We start from the raw sequence: 23,545 nt of genomic DNA, 5'->3' as shown, positions 1-23,545 counted from the left end.
TTTTCATTCGAATGCGATACTTTTCAAGAATACAATCGATTCTAAATCGATAAAGTAAAAGTTAAAATAGGTCGTCACTAAAATAAAAAAAAACAAGTGCATTTTTTATTGCTTCTGCCTTCTATTGAATATTATTAATTTGTTTTAAATAAGTAATAAATGCCCCTAGCCCTGTTTTATTTGATAAAGTTGCTGTAAATAAGTGTTGTCAGTTGTTGTAGAAGTTTAATTTATAAAATTGGTGGTCTTCCGTGACGTACGAATCGAATGGTGTAGTGTATGGGTGTGCACTCGCGAAGCAAAATGGAAACAATAGTGCAATAATTAAATCAAAGCTGTTGTGATGCACTGATAGTAAAGTTTATATGACTGTAAAGGGGTAAGTGTAGACAAATAACTTAAACGTTAATTTCTGTTCAAAAGGCTACAAAGTTAAGATAAGTAGGTAGAGTATGTAAGCTACCCTTGAAAATACAAAACAGTTAGGTACAGTAGTTACTAAATGTGTAGTTAGTCATGCAGCTAGATATTCCAACATAATTATTTATCGATTGATATGATAGTAGGTACTAAACAAACAAGAAATCTTATAAGATGGTAGTATTATAGCAATAAGATAAAGGTTGACATTATCCAACCATATCAGATGTTGTGCCTTATCTGCCTCAGTGGCACCAGTATTGCAAAGCTATTATCTAAATGTACAAATCATTTCTGAAAACTGAGCAATCCTCCAGTCCATTAGTCTGCTCAGTCATATCATTGTGTATCACATTTATGTACTTGGATAAAATACCCATAGTGTGATTATCATATCCAAATTTTGTTAAAATATTATAAGATATATTTTTTTGTATTGGTATTTGAATTGGCCTATCAACATAAAAAAGTAGTTTATTTTCAAAGTGTACAGATTAGATACTAGAACAATCAGTGTAAGTTGAAAAATTAGTGCAATTTATTTAGCATACTTTAATAATTTTATCATCATCAAAAAAGATTAGATACGGCTAAAGGCACACATACAAGCCATCTGTTTTAAATCTGGTTACTAACACTGCTCTGCTAATGACCCATCTTGTGAGCAGTACACTGCAGTAATTATGTTCATTAGAGCCTCCATTTCTCATACAAACGAACACTAGACCAGACTTACTTATTTCTAACATGTATAAGTTGTGGAAAATTATTGTATCTAAACATTGTAGGTTATTTTTTTGCAATAATACTTTTAATCTTTGTTTTGTGTATGTGTGTGTAAAGTGTACCATTCTTGTTTCAGGGTTCTACCCAAGAAGGGCAGGGTATGAATTGGGTCACGCAATAAAGATGGATGTGGTGAACCCCGACGATGGCCACTACATACAACATGACAGCCTCCTGCCGAGCAGCAGCCAGGGGTCAGAGGACTCGAGCAGCACAGAAACTGACAGCAGTGAGAGCGGAGATCTGATGACTGATGACCTAGACAGGACAAATGAAGACCTCAAAGAAGATCTACAGAACACAGTACTTCAGTGCTATAAATCTGATGCTAAACTCACATCACATACATCCAGTGAAAGTAATGATGAAGAATTTCAAGCCTCAGCCTTGTGTCAGTTCATGGATATCCTCAATGACTTAGATGAAGTTCTGGACAAATCTCTCTTAGCATGTTTAGATGAAGAAGTCAAAACCTTGGACAGTGATGAAGAGGATGTGATTTGTAAAACAAATGACTATGATACAAATGCACACACCTCACAGCAATATGAAACTGGTCCTGTGTCTATTGATGATGACGCTCAAGTTGTCTTCAGTAGTAATGTTCTGCCCTCGGCGCCACCTATGGAGGATTTTGATGAGGAGCCAGAAAGATGGACACCTCCAAACATTGTTAGGTCAAAAAGCTTATCAGATCTCAGAAGCAACAACCCAACTGTAATACCTCTAGAGAGGACAGCCACCGTGGATGATGATGTGAGGGGTTCAATGAGAAGACTGGATCCTATAGTGCTTCCGGCCATCACTGCACAGGAGCCTCTGACATTACCAGTGATATTATTCTTGGAGCACCATGTGAACTTGAGACCAACAAGTGCCCCAATACAGCTGCAAGTAACTGCAGCCAATTTAAGTGGAGATGGGACATCTGGGCCGCTGATAGTGGGGCGTAGAGCTCTGTTAATGAATAGAGCTTTATCCCTGCCATCTCCGGGTGACAGTGATGTGACGGGGGACTGGACGGGGCGCAACACGGCCCGCAGTGAGACTAGAAGTACAAGCACATCCAGTTCCTCTACTGAATCTCTGAATGGAGTGCTGCCTCCGAGCCAACCTTTACCCAGTGCTACTGAAGATAGGTAAGTGTTGACACTTTTTAAATACGCAAGTAGAGCTACTAATAAACACTTATTTTATAAATGCTTTGAAGTGTGATGGTTTATTTTGCATAATTGCATAGGTTGCGCATCTCTCATTGCATGACCTTGAAAGTGCGCTACTGAAACCACACAAACATACTGAATATAATAAAGGTCTTTCAAATTCACTGCCGTTTTCGTAATACAAAATTGAGTCCACGAAGTTGGCATGAATATTTTCTTTCAAGTATATTCAAGCCTTACAACTTACAGTTCCTTGCATAATGGTCATTATTATTATTACGTTATGTTATGAGTATTTACTTATGACGCTGCACTGTCAAGTTATTACGAAAGCGGGTGGTTGAAAATAGCCCTTGACGTCATAATCTCGTTTCACCTATCACAGCGCCGTATTTATCGTGAATCAGGACATAGTGACGTTTATCTCCGTCAATAGACCCGTGCAGCGGGGACTGGATAGTTACTCTATACTGACGAAAAACGAACGAACGGCAGCTGTCGTGCAATCGGCACTTTTAATACACCGAGTTAGAGTCATAACTCGCGCAGCAACTTAGCTGCGAAAACTTAGTTTTTCGTCATCAAGAGTGACCCCCCTGCTGCATGCAAGTGTATCGTCGCTTGACAGGACTCACAAAGGCAGATCTCTCAATAGCCAGATAAAAGCCATCTGGGGAATAATTATGATGCTGTCGCATATGAATGTTTGGATTAGACAGTGACACCAATTACATTCATCTGACTATTGAAAAATTTCCTGTCAACCGACGATATGTAAATAATGATAAATGTTCCCAGAAACGAAGAGACTGAAGGGCCCCCGTTCGGCGCGTGGCCGCACCGGCTGTGTGCCATGCTCGCCTGCCTCAGCTGCACTGTAGGGCTGTTCAACATCTCACGCTTCGCCGTGTTTAGTGTTCATTTTGGAGGTACGTGGTCATTCATATGCACACGTAGGTTAGGTTTCATAGTGTGAATACTGATTAGAGATTTAATTTTATAACTAGAAGAAACAAGATTATCTTCTCTTGGTTCAACTCTTGCATGCTGGCTTGCTGACCCCGTCCCAAAATAGAATAGAGCTACTAGAATTACATGTTTTATTTTAAGGAAGAGAACCCAAACTAGATGTTTCATGTAATCTGCGCTTTCCTTTAATAAATTCGGATATAAAGTGGTATATTTTACTCAGACATAACAAAGCATAGGGTGCCGAATTGTGAGTTAATCTTCTTAGAGCTAAATTCATTTAGTTATCATGTTTGTGTGAGATCACCTGTCCCTATCATTGTGTAAACCACGTGTAAACTTCCTATCATAAATTCTTTCTATATTTGCAGGCACCTATGCTATTATTTTAATACATATTTTTCTTCTTGTTTCAGGTTGTTTCCTAGTGCAATTTTTTATACTGTCCCTGTTATTTGGGATACCGATGTTTCTGCTATACATGTGCCTTGGACAGATACTGGGGCAAGGCCCAGTAGATATGTGGGAAATCTCGCCTATATTTCAAGGAGTGGGCGTGGCTTTACTCGTCATACAAGCCGCTATAGGGGTGTATAGTATTATTGGGCTGTCGTGGATATTCGTTTACTTCAGGGATTCGTTTATAAATGCCGGTGATCGGTATAGATGGGCGCTGCCGCATGATCTTAATTTTGATGGTGAGTTTTTTTTTAATTAACTGTGTGATTTTTTGAAAGTAATGAATGATACAATACAATACAATACAATATAACTTTATTGAACAAAACACACAACATACATTAAATTACAAAAGGAGTAAGCACAATAGGCGGCCTTATCGCTAAAAGCGATCTCTTCCAGGCAACCTTTGGGTGAATGAGAGACTTATTGAGTAGAAGAGGAAGGTGTACACGTATTGCATTAATGATGTTTAATAATCTACAATCTACATAATAAAAAAAATAAAAACTAAAAATATATGAACAAAACCAAAAAGATACAGAAACAAATAGTAATACAATGACAACAGAATGTTATGTATATAGACAAAGATACAAATGAAATTGTTATGTGATTCAATGATATCGCTCCAATAATGAATCAAGGTCATGATCAAATATTGATATAACAACAACCTCATTCTGATTATTATGATTCATTCATTTCGGAGAAGTCTGATTCATAACTCTCAAGAGTTAACAACATTAAATTGCTTTGTGTGCTTTTGTTATGTTTATGAATGTTTGTAATTTAAACTTTTCAGTATACTCAGCAAATTTATAATCACACATTTCATATATCATATAAAATTATGTTTAAAAAATCATGAAATAGGTAGACCTACTTACACTGTCCTTCTCCCAAAAAAAATATCTAATTATTTATTTCTCTACTCTCAGATGCAGCTGCCAAATTGAACGGAACATTCAAGATAGAGGAGACGCTCCCCCAATACTTCCACGGCGAAGTGTTGCAAAGGAACTTGGCCTCTAACAACACGCATTACGGAACAATTAAGTTTCAAGTTGCCTTCAATTTGGCGGTCGTTTGGATGATCGTTTTCGTCGCACTCAGCAAAGGATTAAGATCTTATGGGAAGGTAATTTGGCTCTTTAGTTTTGGCTATTTCACAACATAATATCTCTAAAAGACTTGATGTTTGAGATAATCATGAAATCTGAGATAAAAAAGGTAAAAGTATCCTAAAACTGATGTTATTTGTAATTGTTTAACATTCAATATGCGTTTTGCGTTTATTGGTTAGCCTTAAAGGGCCACTCACGTAACGACCTGATTGATGGACCGGCTTATTAATCGTACCTTTTATCTATCCAATTACATTATTATCCATTGTTTCTACACCATCTCACGACGATGGTCGAAGTACTCATGTACATAGTTCGAACTACATCTAATGAAGTCTTTGTTTCTTGATTGCAGGCAGTTTACATGCTAATTTTCCTGCCTATTTGCGGTACGCTGATATTGTGTACCAAATTGCTGACACTTATACCGTACGACTCTGTAACGAACATATTCTCCGAGACTGATTGGAATGAGTTCTTCATTAACAGCAATGTAAGTATTTATTAGTTTGGTTTGTTTCTTTTAATATTTTTTTCAGCTCATGGTTTTGTTATTTTTAAAGCAAATTTATGCATCAATTTAATTCAATTTTCTGATATCCTTCGGTATATTTTAGCTGTACAAATCAATAAAAATATTTTTAAGTTCTTGTAAAACTAAAATCATTTTCGCACATTTTACACTAATACAACCTCCCAGTAAAAATCTTATCTATGATTTCAGAGTTGGGTGGCAGCTTTCCAAGAGACATTCCTGACTTGGGGCCTCCTTGGTTCATGCGTGCAACAACTGACGTCTCACAAGAACGCAAGGAAGAAGTCCCGATCCATGCTGAAGAAAGAATGCGCCTGTATAGTGGCGTTCACGTTTGCCGTTCTACTTCTAGCGTCGTTTTTGGCGAATGCCTGTGTGCAGATACTGAAGAATTATGGGTATAATTATGTGCCGGGGAGTTTTGGTGAGTAGATGCGATTGATGCAGTTGGTAACACAACTTATTGTTTTTTTTCCTCAGTGACACAACTGGCTATTCTGAACATCTTTGATCATAGATTTTGGAATAACAATGAAATATGTACTTTATGTACTTGCTTTTCCATTACATATTTAAGCCTCACATAATTTTTAGTCTTTGTAGGTAGTTTTTTATTTATTTTGTACATCATAAATCCTGAAAGATTTGTTCTCGACGACCACTTGTGTGATCTTATAACACATACCAAAAACCCATCTAATTTAGGTCATCTAAAATCTATACTTCGTTAATGTTACCTTCCCTTTCGACAGAGAACGTGAAGCTGAGTCAGTTCCTGTTCCCGACCTCTGACCCGGCGGCCGGAGTCACCGCGTCGGCTCCCGTGCGCTACTCGCTGCACTACGGCAGTCTCATCGGCGTCACGCAGTGGAAGACAGGTATAGGCATTACATACTAGCTGGGTATGAGATTTACTTGCAGCACATGCTGAGTCAGTTCCTGTTCCCGACGTCCGACCCCGCGGCCGGAGTCACCGCGTCCGCTCCCATGCGCTACTCGCTGCACTACGGCAGCCTCATCGGCGTCACGCAGTGGAAGACAGGTAAAGGCAGATTTATATAATAGCTGTGTTGTGAGAAGTTATGTGCAGTACATCATACTTGGTTGGGGTCCTTTTCACAGTAGTGGTTCTATTTTGGTAATTTCCCAGGGCATTTACTACCGGAACAATTTTATTAGCCCCACTATCTATTAGTTCAAATTAAAATTCTGTCATTTGACAGGCTGTCCATCAGTAACTTTCGGAATCATTCTGTATCCGCCTTTGCTTCTGAAAGTATGATAATCAATATAATAATATTTGTTCCAGGCACATTGGCGCAAACAGTGAGCGGCTGGCAACCCCTGCAGTTGGCTACGCAAATAGTTCCCGCCACGTTAGCTGTATTGCCCGCTAACTTGGTAAGTTACTATCCTGTCGTTATGTAGAGATGTGTTGCTATTTCTTATATTCTAAACCTTGTTATTCATAAACAAGTTATTGGAACATTCAATATCTGTTTTATGAATAACAGGGTAAGTAATTTAGTATAGCCCAGTTATCTAAAGTTGGCACGTTCAACACATTGACACGTTGTGCTTATATTTATTCGTCATCTAGGGAAGTATTTTGAATGTTTCTATAGACAAAACATGGCAGATTGACTAACAAGCTGACTGTCTGTCTATTGACTAGAAACCTCCTAAAAGCAGAAAAAACTCATAACTAAACATACTTTTCATTTCAAACTCTATTCTTGTTGCAGCTATCCCCAGTCTGGGCCGTAATCTTCTACTTCATCCTGATCTCGTTCGGGCTGGCGCAGCAGCTGGCGGTGTGGCACTGCGTGGTCGCCGGCATCATGGCCATCAATGAAGAGGCTCTGAGGGTCTGGGAGACCACGATCACCTTCCTGAGTTGCGTGTTCGGATTAGTTGTGGGGCTGTTTCTTACTACTGATGTGAGTATGAGTGTGGTTTAGCTTATACATTGTGTCTAGTTATTATTTTGTGGTGTAGGAAGGTATTTTTAGCGTCGATCGATGGTTTGTTAAGTTCGTAGAGCACACGTTGTTCACGGTGAAGAGAATAGTCACATTGTCACATTGCAACACTATGTAGAGTATCCCTAATTGACATAGGTATGAATATCCGGATGAGTTTAATATATAAATACAGAAGCACATAGAATAAACAACCTTACATAGTATCAATACGTTATTCATAAATGTCTGCCCACTTATCTTTTTCCTGGCGACACTATGTCTAGCCAGAACTACAAGTACTACAGTATCCGCACTATAAGATAAGACCTAGTAATAATATGTTCCTTGGATAAGACACCAGACAAACTCAGCTCTTATCTGTGTCTGCTATTGAATGTAAACAAACACTATTTCTAGGTCAAGTCCGACACTGGATTTATTTATGAAATGGGAATTTTCGAAGATAATCAGGGAACTCCTATATAGTTTAATCTTATCTTTAGTTACATATCTGTTCATCAGGACGCGAATCGTAAATGACTGTCTTTTGCAAGTGACTAGTATAACCCTATACATTATATTGGTTATTTGCAAAAGACCTTAGACTTAGATTTTTTTTATTGTACCTAGCTAGTTTTAAGACAATATGGGTACTGCATTACCTGAAATAAATGACTATTTATTATTATTTATTATTTTATTATTTCCTACAACATATTTATTACAAATGACTATGTAGCGTCGTTTCTAACCTAACCAATGAATCTTATTCCAGGCTGGAGTGCGTATCGTCCATTTCATAGACTACGTGGCGACGGGCTGCTGGGTGCATGGCTGCGTGCACATCGCATTGCTAGGTAACTTGCTACATTCATGGATAATAATTTGGCTTGTACGGTCAAGTGCAGAGAAACCTGACCCCCCTCTCATTAACAATGCTTCTGAGGGGGGTCAGGTTTGTCTGCCCCTTACTGTACTATAAATGCTCTACTGTGTCTTAAGTGAGTTCTATACAATTTATAATGTACCTAACATTGGGGTGCACGAAATGAACGACCGGCGTACCCTGGGCAGTTAGTTAATCCTAAAGTAGCATTCCATGACTGTAGCTCTTGTATTGGTCACAAAAAGAAGAATAACGTGACATAAACACGCTCGGGCAGGCTGAAGACGGTTGCCTCCCACTATTATCTTGCTCTCAGTATTTTTATTTTATTTTAAACTCTCTTCCATCCAAAGGTTATCTGGAAGAGTTTGCTTTAAGCATTAAGGCCGCCTTTTTGTACTGTTATTATTTTTAAGCTTTATTTTGTATTTTTTTCTGATTTTGGTGCAAATAAAGAGGATTGTATTGTAAAAAAATAATATTATCTTCCCATTCCAGCGGCCGTGTTCCTGATCCGAGGCCGGCCGTACTGCGGCGAGGCGGTGGCGCGCGCGCTGTGCCGCCGCCGCGCCGCCGCCGCCGCGCTCAGCTTCCTCTGGAGCCTGCTGCTGCCCGCCACGCTCTGTGTGAGTTTAGATGAGTCACGATAATAAGACTCTAGCCACTATGAAAACAAAAAATATGTGGGGACATATTACACACGGCCATCCGACCCTAAACTAGAGCCTGTAATATGATACAACATTCGGTCGTCAACTGCGCTTGTCACAATCATATCCTTGTAATTATGTCAGATTCGTTCGTTTTCGTTTCGTTTAAGTAACATTCCGTCTGTTAGGATAGAGTAACCCACACGCGACGCCTTTGGTGCTCGGTTGCTATTCGTCTATTGCAGCAAGATTATCACTTGTTAGCAGTCCTCTCTTAGCTGCTGATCACGATTACGTAGCTATGTATATTTTATGTTCTCTATTTTTTCCAGGTATTCAGCGTAGTGGACCTGCGCGCCGGACAACAACGGGTGCTCTATAACTGGAGGAAGGCGCCAGGGTAAACACTCTTACATTTTAACCAACTAGTTTTAAGTCTTTTTTTGAAAAGATGACTCAGGAGTTTCTTACCTCCGTTCTTCTCCTAAGGCAGAAAAAGCCCCTTATCCGAACGGAGAGTAGTTTGAAAAATTGACGTTCATCAGAAAATTTTATATTTATATGTTGAATAAAAACATTTGACTTTGAAGAACATCAACAAACTAATGTTGAGCAGCCATTAACTAATGTAGATCAGAACCTATTAGCATCAGCATCATCTAACTAAGGGCGCCTTCAAATTAGTCGCTAATTGTCGCGCGGCTGCTGTCAAAATCCATATAAATTTTGTAATTTAAAAGATGCGCGACTGCAGCGCCGCAGCAGCGCTGCAGTCGCGCGTTAATAATTTATATGGAATTTAGACAGCAGCGCGGCTGCAGCGCTGCAGCCGCGCGACACTTAGCGACTAATTTGAAGGCGCCCTAAGGTAGAAACAATATACTTACCTAGTAAATAGTGAATATTCAATTGAAATCTGTCGATCATAGGGTGCCGTTACTGTAGTTTTAAATGACATATTACTGCAAATATTCTGTATCCAAGCCAAATATTTACGGTTTAATCTTGTCGACAGTTACTGGCCGATATGGTGCCGCCAAGTGGCAGTGTTGATGCAACAAGGCCTCATACTGACGATGCCTGTCACTGCATTCATACAGACCTGGCTCTACATGAGCAAAGGACCGCCGGATATATTAGACGTAAGTGTATTTTACTGCGCTAAGGTTTGGCTTAGTGAGTATCGCTAGAAGATCTAGAACTGCAAGTATACTAGGGAATGTTGAGCGAAGAATACTGAGTACAATTTCATAGAGCCATTGAGCTCAAGTTGATGCAGTGCGATTCAGTCATAAAATTTTCGACATAATTTAATTAATGCAGATTTAGAATTTTCCTGTAAACTCCTACAAAAACAGGCAATCGCCATTTCCATAATTCTCTAATGATGAAAATGTATTATGTAGTATGCTAGAAATAATTACTCAGTAAGTAAGTACATATCGCTAGAGACGATTTAATATTATATTGGTTTTCCGCTGCAAGGATTACGACGAAACCGAATGTCTGGAAGAGCTGGTAAGATAACCCTTATTTTAAATAGGTGATAATAGTCACCATCATCGTCATTAATAGACTCTGTTATCATTCTATTTTTTTATTATTTGTTACGAATTCATTATCGTCTATGCTATGCCGTCATTTATTTATCTTCTAAATGTATATATCTATGCGGGAAACCTAAAAAGCTCTCTTCTTTTCATCCAATAGGGTCAATAGATTAAAAGACCAACCCATAGATCGTATATTAACCCCCCACAAATTCTCCTCAGCGCATCCAGAACCTCTACCGGCCTCGCATAGGCGACCCGGAGTTGCCCCCCGCGCCCGCCACCGCCGCGCCGCCAGCGCCGCCTCGCGACCCCCCTCCCAAGTACACGCCACCACCGTCGTATTCGACCGCTACTGCTGCTGCTATTAGAAACACGTTAAGGGAGAGCTTTCGGACTTTGCGCAGGTGAGGATATTGAACAACACTGTTACACTTACTGTACAAAGGATTTTGATGCGGTTTTTCAAATACACTCGCGAGCAACCAAATCGACTCAAGCCTTGACGGCGCAAACATACATTAATACAAGTAAAATTATGAATAGAAATAATAAAAATGATATGTCATTTAAAAGCTTAAGATGTCAGCTTTAATTTGATATCATTATTATTGAAATCCATTCATCATTTTTGAAATAAATGATGTCTGAACGCAATTGTAGGAAAAACGGGAATTTAGGAAAAAAGGGTATGGGTATCGTATTATACAAATTAAACAAAAAATGTTAAGATAAAAATTTATTTATTTAAATCAATACTTTGTATTGCCCCCTCTTGCCCTAATTACAGCCTGCAGCCTGTTTCTCATAGACCTTATCAACTTTTTGACAGTTTCCTGAGGAATGCCGTCCCACTCCTCTAATAAAGCTGTCTTCAGCTCGTCCACGCTTGCAGGGACTGGATTCCTGGCCCGAACTCTTCTTTTGAGCTCGTCCCATAAGTGTTCGATGGGATTCAGGTCAGGACTGAGCGCAGGCCAGTCCATCGTGCGCAATTCCTTCTCTCTCAGAAACTGCCGACTGACTCGTGCCGTGTGGCAGCGGGCATTGTCGTGCATTAGCACGAAGTCTTCACCGACAAATTCTGCATAGGGCACAACATGACCGAGTAGAATGTCGGTGATGTACCGATCAGCTGTTAACCCGCCTCCTCGGCCGCCTCCAGGCACGAAAACAAGTGCGGTTTTTCCCTCTAGAGAAATACCAGCCCACATCATGCAGGAACCGCCGCCATATGCTACTGTTTCAGCGAAACAACATTGGGCAAATCGTTCCCCCGGACGCCGGTAGACCCGGCCTCTCCTGTCACTGCCATGCAGACACACTCTGCACTCATCAGTAAACAGGACCGACCGCCATTGCGCAATGCTCCAATCGAGATGCTCTCGAGCAAACTGAAGACGCGCTTGTCGGTGGCCTGCAGTCAATTTGGGGCCTGATGCAGGTCTTTTTGGTGTCAAGTTGGCTTCCTTCAAGCGTCTTCTCACTGTCCACTCGCTGACAGCCACTTGTCGTACACGTCTCAGTTCTTGCTGCACATCAACGCCCGTAAGGTGTCGATTGCGCAGCGAGGTTGAGACAATGAAGCGGTCGTCTCTCTCTGAAGTGCAGCGGTGGCGGCCCGTTCTTGGTCTTCGATTGAAGGCACCAGTCTCTTGGAACCGTCTGTATACTCGGGATACAGCAGACTGGCTCAAGTGGAGCTGGGCAGCGACTGCTCGCTGACTTAACCCTTGTTGCAAGCAAGGCAACAACTTGAGCAGCTTCTTCTGGTGTGGTATCCATGGGTTTGCGAAAACAAGGAATACAATGCAACGAGATGTGTACCGGTCAACTTGCAACAAGCGACTGATAAGGTACACCGGATGTGGAAAGGTTTTATAGCGGGATCAGGTAGCGCAAGGCGTGGATTCCTAATGAGGTAATTAACACTGACGGGCAATTAAAATGCGTCATTAAATCTGCGCTTAGTTTTTTTTTATGGTATTGATCTTAATTGAAAGCCTAATTCTTCAGCTTTCGAATGACATATCACTTTTATATTTACCATTTATCGTTTTAGGAAAATCAATGTATATGTGCGCCGTGAAGGCTTGAGTCGATTTGGTTGCTCGCGAGTGTATATAGAGTGATTTAAGAGGACGTTTATGTGTACGAATTTACGCATGCGAATCCGAAAGCTAGTTGAATATGTCTTTCGATGCTTAGTGCAATGGGTATTTTCATTGTTCGAACAGGTAAAAGAAAACGAGAATTTTCGGCGCTGATTTACAACATCGTCTCTAGATACCGATTCTCCCGCGCTGTAAAAAATACCGTATTTACTCAGGTGAGAAAAATGTTGAATATTAACATATCAAATTAAATATGTCCTCTCGTTTCCAGGTTAAGACCGGGCAGAGCGAACTCATCACAGAACGACACATCACAAATCCCCATCACACTGAGCGAGACCGTCGACAACGAGCGTCAAATAATTCCCGACACACAACCGCCAGAGTATTCCGGAATGTTCGGCACCCCCTCCATATCCGTCACCGACGAAACCGACTCCAGAAACCCCCGCCCAATCTCTTCAACTTCCCGCAACTCACTAGCCTTCACCCGCGAATATTTGCGCAGATCGTTTGTGAGGAAAAGCGATTCGGTGAAGAGCATACGGTCGAGCTTGCGAAGGAGTTTCAAGTACGGAGGTGCGTTGACGACGAGCCACGAACACTTGGTGAGAGATGCTGAGCCGATATCGAATACCGTGGCCATGTCGGCCATGTTGGACGTGCAGGGGTCGCCACACGCGCGCAGTCGCGCCTCGGTCATATAAGATTTTTATGGTATGTAGTTTGCGTGTTCACTGGGCCAAGTATTTTGCATAACCGAAAAGCTATCCCAATTGTTTTTGTTATAGCCAGTCATCGTTACAGGCGCTTTTTAACGGAATACAATTTTAGTTTACTTTTTGATGAGACAAACTCGCAATAACCATGATAGAAATATGTAAGACGAGAATATGAAATTTTGTTGAAATGCTGAAGTTTTGGCGAATAGTTTTTTTGTCTCGGTGTGTGCATGGCCACGAAATTACTTTACAATTTACTGGTAAGCCTGTGAAACTTTTACAAGACACGACACATTATGTCGAATATATTTCATATACTCAAATAATAATCATCATCACTTACATAATCATTCATATTTTAGTGCCTCGTCATATAATGGCATAATATTTGTTGTATATTATAGACTGCCCTTGTTTTTAGAATCTCACAGTTTAATATAACCCTTATAGGGTATTTTAGATATTAGTTAGTTGTAAGAAACATTTGATATCATGCCACGAATCTACAGTAACAAGTATTATTAAACGCCATGTTATTAATTGTTAGTTAATTAAAGATGTTACTTAAAATATAGCATCACATGGTAATCGTATACATTTAAAAGATGAGCTTAGAAGAAGATAATAAGACAATTTGTATGTAATGCATTTTAAAACCCCAAAAAGATGAATTTTAACATTTTAGAAGTATACTGTGTTTGCCTTATATAATTTAAGTGAATATTGATTGAATGTGAAGAGTTCCCATGGTGCAAGTTAATTTTTACACTCAGAAAACTATACATAGGTACATCACATTTTAAAACATTCCATAGGAATTCCGAGTGTAAAAATGAGCCCATTGTTTTGAGTACAATGAATTAGTTAAAATATTTTTAGAATAGTTTTATATTTCCACTTAGTGTAATTAAAATTTGCCTTAATTTTTTAAAATCACGTGAATGAGGCAGCTATTTAGTTCCTTTTGTGCATTTACTCCTTTGTTACTTAAAAATGATTTGTTTCTATTCGATCTTAGTTCTAGTCACATTCTTCCACGTTTTTTTAACATCACGGCTAATCACAATAATATGAAAAATATATAAATTTTACACACTACTTTTATTTTTGCACTTGTTTTTTAGTTTTTATGTGTTCTGCTTTTTTATTTACATTCCTCATTGTGTTAGGTAACTGTCTACATATTTATAATAAAAAGTTTTTCACTATACAACCTGTGTTGTGTTTTTGTCTAGAAAATAGGAAAGCTCGAGTTCTTTATTAGTCGTATATTTAATTGGACTATCAAAATCCACCATAATAATCAATGGAAATTATTAAACATCAATTCATATGTTACTTAAAATGTAAAACAAATTGTAAAACAACACAACTTACACAAGACATGATTTTATAAAGTTCTTAAAATAAGGAAGCCGAGGTTATGAAACGTAGCTTTATGATGTTGGAAAGAAGAGATAGAGAAAACAAACTTTACTTAGGATAAGAACGAAAGAGAAAATTAAGAACTCATAAATAGGAGATCACATTTTATGACCTCAACTTCTCTTTTTTGTCTAAAATCGAAAAGAAATTCAAAAACTCTTGCGTTTCTGTAAAGATTACAAAAATCATAAGTATTCCTTATTGAACAATAACATGTAGCTACTACAGGTCAGAAAATATTTAGGAAAAATTGAGAATACGAACTTAAGAAATAACAGCAAACACAACATAGCTGGAAATGAAATAAAAGTACATTATTCAGATTAGAAATTAATACTCGTACATTCCTAACTAAAATATCCTATTATCACTAAAATTGTACATAATCACAATTTGTCAGTCAACATACTTATTAAATTTTAAGCGTTTAATTATTAAATAAACCTCCTTTACGCTTTTGTGAGAGAATCCGTACATTGAGGAAATATTCTAAGCACTGATTAACGATGGACTACGATTGTCCGGTCTGCTAAAACATATTATAATACCTATATGTCGCTATATCGGTTCAAAGAATATCTCATCAATATGTTAAAAGAAGGAGGCAACATAATAATATGGCATAGTTAAACAGAGTCAGTCAGACGCAATGGAATGAATACAATTCGGAAACACGTTATCCTAGTATTAAATAGATAAAAACATATCTAACATACAAAATATTGTAGTCATTTATTTGCTTTGACTGTAGTCAAGATAACCCGTACCTGTTTATTATCTTATGAGTGAGTTCAGGTTGAGTAAACTCTTAGCTGCCTTGGTGTCGGTGGGGTCCTTTTTCTTCGATGGGTCCACCATGAAGCATTTCCAGAGCCTGTAAAACATAAGATGTTTTTATGCAAGAAAGTCAAGCAGTATTGCATTGCACTATGGATGCACTACCCTGTGCTGTGTAGATATACTCATATTACAGGCTCTGCCTAGTTTAGGTTCGGATGGCCGTGTGTAAACCCGCCTCCATAATTTATTACACTGACGAGCAATGAAAAAGTTCCACCTACAAAATGCTAAGGCCATATATATATATATGGCTCCATTTTTTAAACATTTTATTGAAAATTTTAACACAATTTATTTACTTTCAGGTTGCTAAGATTCTAATACGCTGTTAAACGTATTTGTAGAATACAATATTGTAGACGCGTCATCAACCTACCCATATTTCCGTTTAGGAGTAATTGTTGCTTTTCTCACTGGAACTATTAAATTTCATTGCTCGCGAGTGTAGTGCTATATACTATATACAGGGTGTTTCGGCTTAGTATCCCATTTTTGCAACACCCTGTATATTATAAACCTACCTGAGCGTCTCGTCGGCGCCTGCAGACAGGACTGTAGTGGCGTCGGGCGACAAGGCGAGGTGCAACACTCGCGCCGTGTGCCCCGACAGCTCCGCCACGCGGGACATCAGCGGGTACTTCCAGATGATGAGCTGGTTGTGTGCGTAGCCGTGGCCGGAGATTAGCTCTTTGTAGTGCGTGCTCCATAGGATTGAGCAGACCTGTGGGGGATAAGTAAGGATTTTCATTAGCATTGGGATAAGCTGTGACCGTAGTTTGTGGCCAAGCAAGGGCTTTCATTGCCAGTAGGCGTCACAGTACGGCTATTTCTTGACGTGGTAGATTATGACTTTTGATAAGTAATTCTAATTCTACGTCGAAAAAATAAACGATTTCATGACAGAAATACCTGACTAACTTCTGCAGAGCCAATTTTAAGTATCTTTGATGTAAAGAGGTCTGCATAGGCTATGGCTAAGACATCAAATCTCTATCGATTTAAATAAACATTACAATATTCATGGGGATTCACGTAAAACACAGCAATTTGATTAGAGTGTCGAGTTTATCTAGGTCGATTAAGAATATTAAGATACAAATTGTAGCAGGAGCTGCGCAAAAACTTAGTATTTTTATTCGAAATTCATTGAAAAATGGTTACAATTTTTATCGCCGCCAGTAGCTGCCCCAATGTTTGCAATATTTGCTGCCACATACCTGAGACTTAGTGTCGACAGTGTTGATGTTGGCGCCGGTGTTGACGTTCCAGATGCGGATGGTGCGGTCCGCGGTGCCCCCGCCCGACGCTAATATGCCGGAGCTCCACGGACACCACGCCAGCCCCTTCACCGCCGCTAGGTGCTGGCTGGAGGGGGGAAAATAGGGGTTATTTATTTTATTCAATGAAATCATTATCAGCTAATAATAATTTACTACGCTAGAGGCCAGCGATGTCGTTGCCGCCAGACGCTATGTACGGTCAGCTGCATAAGTAGCTATGCACTTCTGTACCTTGTCAAACTAACGAACCGTCAAAGTTTTAAATGAATTGATAGGCGGTTTCAGATTGACAAGGTACAAAAGTGTATAGCTACTTATGCAGCTGACTGTACTTGTCGTCTGGAGACCACTAGAGCCCGCAGATAAACTGTACCTTACATTATGTTCGCACCCTAACTAGTCAGCGACTGACAACGTGACAACATAATATTATATGTCATTGTGTACCTAACACAGGGCGTGAGATGCTTTTCCCACATCTTGCCTCCCCCCGTCCTAGGCATGCTGGCTGGCCATGCTTTTTACCAGTGACAAACCCTGGTTCAGCTCTATATCCCATTCCACGGGGAAAGACATCTGACAGAACCCTTTTGACATTCAAATTAGGGTACTTTTAGTTTGTATCAGATGTCTTTCCCCGTGGAATGGGATATAATGTTTGTCACCGAAGAAGAAGAATGAAGCCGCTGACGATGATTAACTTATAATAACATGCATAATATCTGTCGAACTCACTTGAATGAATACAGATACTGCGGCTGCGAGTACTGCTGCCCCTGCGCGAGCGGCCAGATGTTGAGCAGGTTGTCGTTGCCGCCGGACGCGAGGTACTTGCCGTCGGGGGACCACTTGAGACCGCAGATCTGGAAGGAAGATATATATATGTAGAGAATTTAGGAGTTGATTTGAAAATGTTGAAGCGGGAATCAGGGGGAAAGTCAATGTAAGTGAACATAATGATCGGCGAGCTATCAATTCCACCTACCATGTTGCGCTCCTCACTAATGTTTCTGGAACATTCTATTCTCTTTTATTAATAATAACATTCTAATTACTTATTGTTGTATTTTTACACAGGACTTGTTTTGTTGGAATACTAGACAGCAAGTTCCATAGTGTAGGATCGACAACAGCCAGCAGCATATTGAAGCTACTATGTTCTTGGCGCTAAGGCTACTAAGTTTTGTTTTGGATTAGAGGGTAGTTTATGAAAAGTGTTTTCTACGTCTATTAAGATGTAATTTTGCGGGAGCAGTGTTATGTCCACAGTGTACCATCAGTGCGTCTGTCTACCGCCGCAATCATCGTCACGCGACACCGAGAACGAGATTATTTAGCTGAGTTTAATATGATTTGACGGCGACGCGTGTTTTGAAACTATACAAGGCCAGAACGCACCCATAGTGTACTAGCACTGTATAGTTTCAAGTGAAAAAATATATTATTTTACTTGAAAATATACACGATTTGTGCGTACTAATCACGTATACTTTCAAGTTGGGATTTACTGAATCGTACTTGAAAATATACATTGCTATTACGCACATTGCTTGATTGGCGTACTTGTCGCATATTATAATTTATACCTACATGCTGATTCTGATTGGGAACTATATTTCTTGCCAGCAAAGTTTATTTTTGTCATCAACTTGTATCAGCAAATTAATAGATCCACCGTAACTAAATATTTTTATCCTCAAATAAATAAAAAGTGTCCTCTGGTATGAATTAGCAAATAATATCAATACAAAAATCTAAAATAATAGATCGATTGCCAAAAAATTTGAGTTTATTACATAAATAAAAACTTTATTTGCAGAATATTATTTTTGCTCAATAAATAATAACTGCGCCCGCAGAATAGTAGATTTGCCAGCAAATATATTGACTCTAGGTCGCATATTGCGATTTCTTTTTAATTCATATTTTGTCAGCATTGCAGTAGTTACATTTTAATAGGTTCAGTTATTAAAATATTATAATTTGTTAACAATTTAATATATGAGTTTACAAATTTAATGAAAAAATGTTCAAAGGGGCGGAGCCAAATTGGCGCGCGACGAAAATTAACCAATCAGCGGCCTCGCAAATTAACCAAATGTACATGACTATTTGACTACAATTTACTTGTTCTGCCTGTCATACCTATAGAATGTTATTGAATAAAGATGAACAAGCTCTAATTTGATCGATAAATTGATATTTATAGCAATCATACTTGCAAATAAGAATACTAATATCTTACTATTTATATGAATTAAGAGTAATACCTACTACACTCACGAGCAATGAAAAAGAAAAATTCCAGTGACGATAGCTCCTGAACGGAAAGGACTAGCTTAATGACGCCGTCGGCAATATTAAAGTACATTTAACAACGCATCAAAATATTATTATAACCATAGAATAACAAGTGCTAGTCTCGTTATTCTATGTTATAACCATCAAAAAACGTAAATTTTGATCAATTCCTAAATTAAATGTTTATTAAAATTGGGGTCATTTGGTGTGTTAGACTTTTTGCTACTTGGACTTATTCATTGCTCGTGAGTGTAGTAGGTAGGTAGGTGTGTACATATTTTTCATCAGTTTTGAATTCACCGTACTTAATTGTCTTTTATGAATTGTTTTACACCCTCTTCTGAGATAATTTTTACTATTTACAACAGTTTAATTTAAATCAATTTACTTTTTAACTGTACGATGTAAACAAAAAACACGTTACGAAAACAATGCCAAGTGCGGAATGATGATGCAATGTTTAGAAAGCATAAGACTTATTACTATTTCGCATGAAAGAAAGAGAGCGCAACAATTCAAAATAACTACCTGGTAACTAATCACGTATAGTTTCAAGTGCTCGCATTGCCGCCTGGCACTTGAAAATATACACGATTAGTACGCAGTGGTAACTGCTGCAGTATATTTTCAAGCCATAATTTTGGCCCAACTTACTTGAAAATATACGCGATTAGTGCGTAATGGCCTTGTATACTTTCAAGTAAATCATGGCACCATTTTAATTTGAAAATATACGCGAGCAGTCCCACTCTCTGCGTTCTGGCCTTGTATAGTTTCAAAACACGCGACGGCGACGTAACGGATGTGTGGTGGATAAACGCACTCAGTCCTATGTTCACAGTTTTAGTTTTAGTCTACTAACTAGATACCTACATACATATAAAAATAAATAATCTTAGTGATTATATACATACATATATTACATAATATAACTTTCAAAATTGTTTTTCAAAAGATATTATAGTTAGTTAAGTTTGCATGTTATTTTTATAATGTTCTTGTTTTTGTCAATACTTTAGTCTGTAAAATTGTATACATTCACATGCTCTTACTTAGATTTAACGGAAGAGCTTGTCACCTATATTACAGGCCTTAAACCTAGTTTAGGTGGCAAGGTTTACCATATTTATAGTGTTCACTCGATGTATATTTTTACATGTTTTTGGATCAATAAATTATTTATTTATTTTATTTATTTACCTCCTGCGTGTGAGCAGCGATGGTGGCCACGGCGTGGTCCCGCTGCCTCACGTCGTGGTGCACGATGTTGCCGTCGCGCGCGCCGCTCGACAACACGTACATGTTCCACGCGAGGGAGCCCACGCGGCCCGTGTGACCGTCCATTACCTGCGGATGTAGATTGTGTTACGTATTGTGTCGAAATTAGATTCACAATATAGGTACCTACGAACATTAAAATATCGTAGGTGTTAAAAGTTTAAATTGTATTTAGAACCGAATTTTCAATAGTCCGATTGAAAATATTGTTATCTGAGGGATAAATAAAGATCATCGTGCTGACCAGCGACAGAAAATGATAGCGGGGTCAGCCCTAGACACCTTGTAAGAGTAGCGGAAAAGAAGCTTAAATTTAACTGTTTGAAGCTTACAGTACTTTAAGTAGACTATTTATTTTAAGACAGGACGACTATTATCGACAAGCAGTTCGATGACGAATAAGACTTCTTTAGGAATTAAATATGTCCATCAATGCAAAAATATTGGCAGAAGATGATATGTTTATGTTTTTGACAAGTAATTACGTTACAAACATCAACACTCACCCTCAACCTCTTAATCTTCTCACAATCCCACAGCTCAACAGTCGCGCTAGACGTCCCGACGGCCAAGTGCGACCCACCCCCCTGCACCCACGCTACTGAAGACACCGTCTCTGACCCCTCCAGGGCACAGAGTTGTTCTATCTGCCCCGTGCCTGCGTTCCACAGGTAGACCGCTGAGCCGAGAGCCACGGCTAAGATGTTGGACGCGCTCCAGTCTACTAGGTTTAGGTCTGTTGGGAGAAATGTGGGTGGATTAAGAGTGTGGACAGGTGGTGACGTGTGTGATGATGATTATGATGATAGATATAGCTTACTCTCGAATAATGATAGTACACAACAACCAATAACCTAAATAAAAAATCTTCTTGTCAAGTAAAATAACCTACCGTACTAAAGGAGTATATTGATCTCAATCTACCCATATACCTATAAATATTAAAATTGTTTGAAAACCAGTATATAACGGTAACTAGGTATAATTATGTTAAAGTGTGCACAAAAAAACGATAAATAAAAAGGAATGAGCTTCTTAAACAGGCCCTAAAACTCTCATCCCCATAGTTAGTTATAGTTTAAATGAGGAAGCCACAGTGTTGTGGCGATCATAAGGATAGGCCTACTTCCAGCAGTAAACGAACATTGTCCAAGAATCTGATGAATTTGCTAGGAATACATACAGATAAAAGTTGATGAAAAGGTGAATTTCAGATTGTAAACAATATCTTACAGTAATCGTCGAGGATGTCGGGTGCGTCCAGAATCCTGTCGGGCGCCTGCGGGATGTAGCGGCTCGTGTTTTTCACCGTCGATGGCACTTTGGCCTGCAAATTATACAAATGTTAAAAGATTTAAAAAAAAATATAGTGATGTAGTGTTTTTTTTTACTTTTGCATCAAGCACCTGACACACGGCAGTCTTCCACGTAAGCTGCAATGCCTACATTTTATTGTCTAACAAAATAGTAGCACAGCACAGAGCACAGATATTTCCAAGTTTCTAAATACATAGGTAAGACTATCAGTAAGTATTCTTTTTTTCTCTCATGTGCACACTCTGCTTTCTTATTAATTAAAAAGAATAGTTTTTCTAAAAAGTATCTTATTGTCTACTTCTAATTTACCTACAGATAACCAGTAACAAAAAATAATGAATCCATACCTGTGAGTAAACAACTTTAAGTCTGTTCTGGTAGCCTTCAGGAGCGGCGGGTGCCTTGCAGGTGTATGCCAGCAGGCGCCCGGGCTCTGTGTCGGTCAACGCTCGACCGAGGGCTTCGGCCGCGGCCGTCTGCGCTCCCTCTTCACCCTTGTCATCATCTCGGCTCATCTGCAATTGAGTATTCACTTGTTATAAGAAAAAAAGACAAACACATAACAACTAAAGAGATATAAATTTTAAGTACTTGTCAGTGTAAACTCATATTTACTGTTTGGATCAATGGTAACCAGAGGGTTATGATGAAAGATTATTCCTGCACTATGATTTTCTGGTGGCGATGGCTTGACAGTATGAAACTTGATAAGTGGACATGTAACTCTAATGGTCACCACCTCACCTACACACTTTAGACACTAGAATAGAATACAATATTTAGAATAGAATAGTCTATTCTAAATATTCTCTTCTATTCTATATTTAGAATAGAATAGAATTTTATTGGACATAAAATTTTACAATTATTTGTCCATTGTCAAAATATTACTCTACCACCATTTCACAAAGGCTCCGTCAAGGAGGAAAGAAATGGCGACAGAAACTCCTCGAGCATCTTACACTTAAGTATACATATAAATCATTGCCTTTAGAATATGATTGGTTTGTATAAAATAGCTTACCTTGTAATGGCACAAGTCATAATTGGAGTTGCTCCGGGATGGTATGAATCTGTCACCTTTATTGGGTGTCTTGGAGGCTTTATTAGGCGTCGGCGTTGTAGAGCGACCTGAAGTTATACAAAATATTAAATACAGATTTCTAAAGGCATAATTATGGCAGCGGAGGCTACCATTTTACAGTACTGTTTATTGAAAAACTGTAGGTACGTACCTGGGGATTTGTTTTTAGAAGGTGTTTTCTTTCCCTTTTTATTGTCATTTCTCGTGGGGGTCTTGTTGCTGGAGAGGACGCTGTTGTTGCAGCTTTGATTCGAGGATATCGAGAGCTTCTGCATCGACTGGTTGCAGCTCAGGTTAGCGTTAGAAATATTCTTGAATGAGGCGCTCAAAGAAGGATTTATGTTCTCGTTTGTCTTCTTAGCCCATCTCTGCAGAGGTCCCCTGGTTATTGGCCCGTCCATTGTCGCTAAACTGTTAATTTCGTTCAAGTAATTGAACTGGGCCATTGTTCACCGAACACTCACTGTTATGTTTTACACACACGTTTTAGAGTGGATATGAGTGTATTGAGTCTCAATATATTGTATTTTTATTAAATTGTACACATAATTAGCAGAGTCTAAATAAAAAGTCAACTTTTTATCAACTTTTCGAAGCAACGTCGAGAAATATTCAAAATGAAACAGCCGTTACAAAATGACAAAAGCAAAAGCATCTGTCAAAAAATATAACAGG

The 23,545-nt window shown here is 38.9% G+C and overlaps 2 protein-coding genes across 5 annotated transcripts; one reads left to right on the top strand and one right to left on the bottom strand.

Annotated features, from left to right (window-relative positions):
* Positions 1 to 76: 76 nt before the first annotated feature.
* Positions 77 to 14,272, top strand: LOC105383942 (sodium-dependent transporter bedraggled). Of its 4 annotated transcripts, none has more exons than XM_048629671.1 (17): positions 77 to 379; positions 1,283 to 2,345; positions 3,168 to 3,298; positions 3,755 to 4,036; positions 4,739 to 4,938; positions 5,280 to 5,417; positions 5,649 to 5,883; positions 6,212 to 6,337; positions 6,769 to 6,860; positions 7,205 to 7,399; positions 8,199 to 8,280; positions 8,808 to 8,935; positions 9,292 to 9,359; positions 9,975 to 10,101; positions 10,445 to 10,477; positions 10,732 to 10,916; positions 12,895 to 14,272. In XM_048629671.1, exons 2-17 carry the CDS (start codon positions 1,330 to 1,332, stop codon positions 13,328 to 13,330), a joined length of 3,474 nt encoding a protein of 1,157 aa, XP_048485628.1. In that variant the 5' UTR covers positions 77 to 379; positions 1,283 to 1,329; the 3' UTR covers positions 13,331 to 14,272. The 4 variants fall into 4 exon arrangements, with proteins under 4 accessions (XP_048485628.1, XP_048485629.1, XP_048485626.1 ...); XM_048629672.1 differs by lacking the exon at positions 77 to 379 and adding an exon at positions 889 to 935; XM_048629669.1 differs by lacking the exon at positions 77 to 379 and adding an exon at positions 999 to 1,204.
* A 326-nt stretch (positions 14,273 to 14,598) lies between these two features.
* Positions 14,599 to 23,510, bottom strand: LOC105383943 (cell division cycle protein 20 homolog). Its single transcript, XM_048629674.1, has 10 exons — positions 23,022 to 23,510; positions 22,811 to 22,917; positions 22,134 to 22,301; positions 21,703 to 21,796; positions 20,976 to 21,205; positions 20,392 to 20,538; positions 17,626 to 17,753; positions 16,828 to 16,975; positions 16,132 to 16,331; positions 14,599 to 15,644 (listed from the first exon to the last, which is right to left on the bottom strand). The coding sequence occupies exons 1-10, from the start codon at positions 23,314 to 23,316 to the stop codon at positions 15,545 to 15,547; spliced, it is 1,617 nt and encodes a 538-aa protein (XP_048485631.1). The 5' UTR covers positions 23,317 to 23,510; the 3' UTR covers positions 14,599 to 15,544.
* Positions 23,511 to 23,545: the final 35 nt, after the last annotated feature.

The sequence above is a fragment of the Plutella xylostella genome, chromosome 23 (assembly GCF_932276165.1).
Source record: "Plutella xylostella chromosome 23, ilPluXylo3.1, whole genome shotgun sequence".
In the NCBI taxonomy this organism is placed as follows: domain Eukaryota; kingdom Metazoa; phylum Arthropoda; class Insecta; order Lepidoptera; family Plutellidae; genus Plutella; species Plutella xylostella.
The sequence above is the reverse complement of the archived record's forward strand: the minus strand, read 5'-3'. Positions and strand labels throughout refer to the sequence as shown.

Coding starts and splice junctions, on each gene's coding strand:
- LOC105383943 (XM_048629674.1), bottom strand. CDS start 23,316: ATGGCCCAGTTCAATTACTTGAACGAAATTAACAGTTTAGCGACAATG. Junction 22,302..22,810: donor ATGACTTGTGCCATTACAAG/GTAAGCTATTTT, acceptor ACTCAATTGCAG/ATGAGCCGAGATGATGACAA. Junction 17,754..20,391: donor TCGCTGCTCACACGCAGGAG/GTAAATAAATAA, acceptor TCTTCCTTCCAG/ATCTGCGGTCTCAAGTGGTC.
- LOC105383942 (XM_048629669.1), top strand. CDS start 1,168: ATGTATAAGTTGTGGAAAATTATTGTATCTAAACATT. Junction 7,400..8,198: donor GGCTGTTTCTTACTACTGAT/GTGAGTATGAGT, acceptor ATCTTATTCCAG/GCTGGAGTGCGTATCGTCCA. Junction 10,917..12,894: donor AGCTTTCGGACTTTGCGCAG/GTGAGGATATTG, acceptor TCTCGTTTCCAG/GTTAAGACCGGGCAGAGCGA.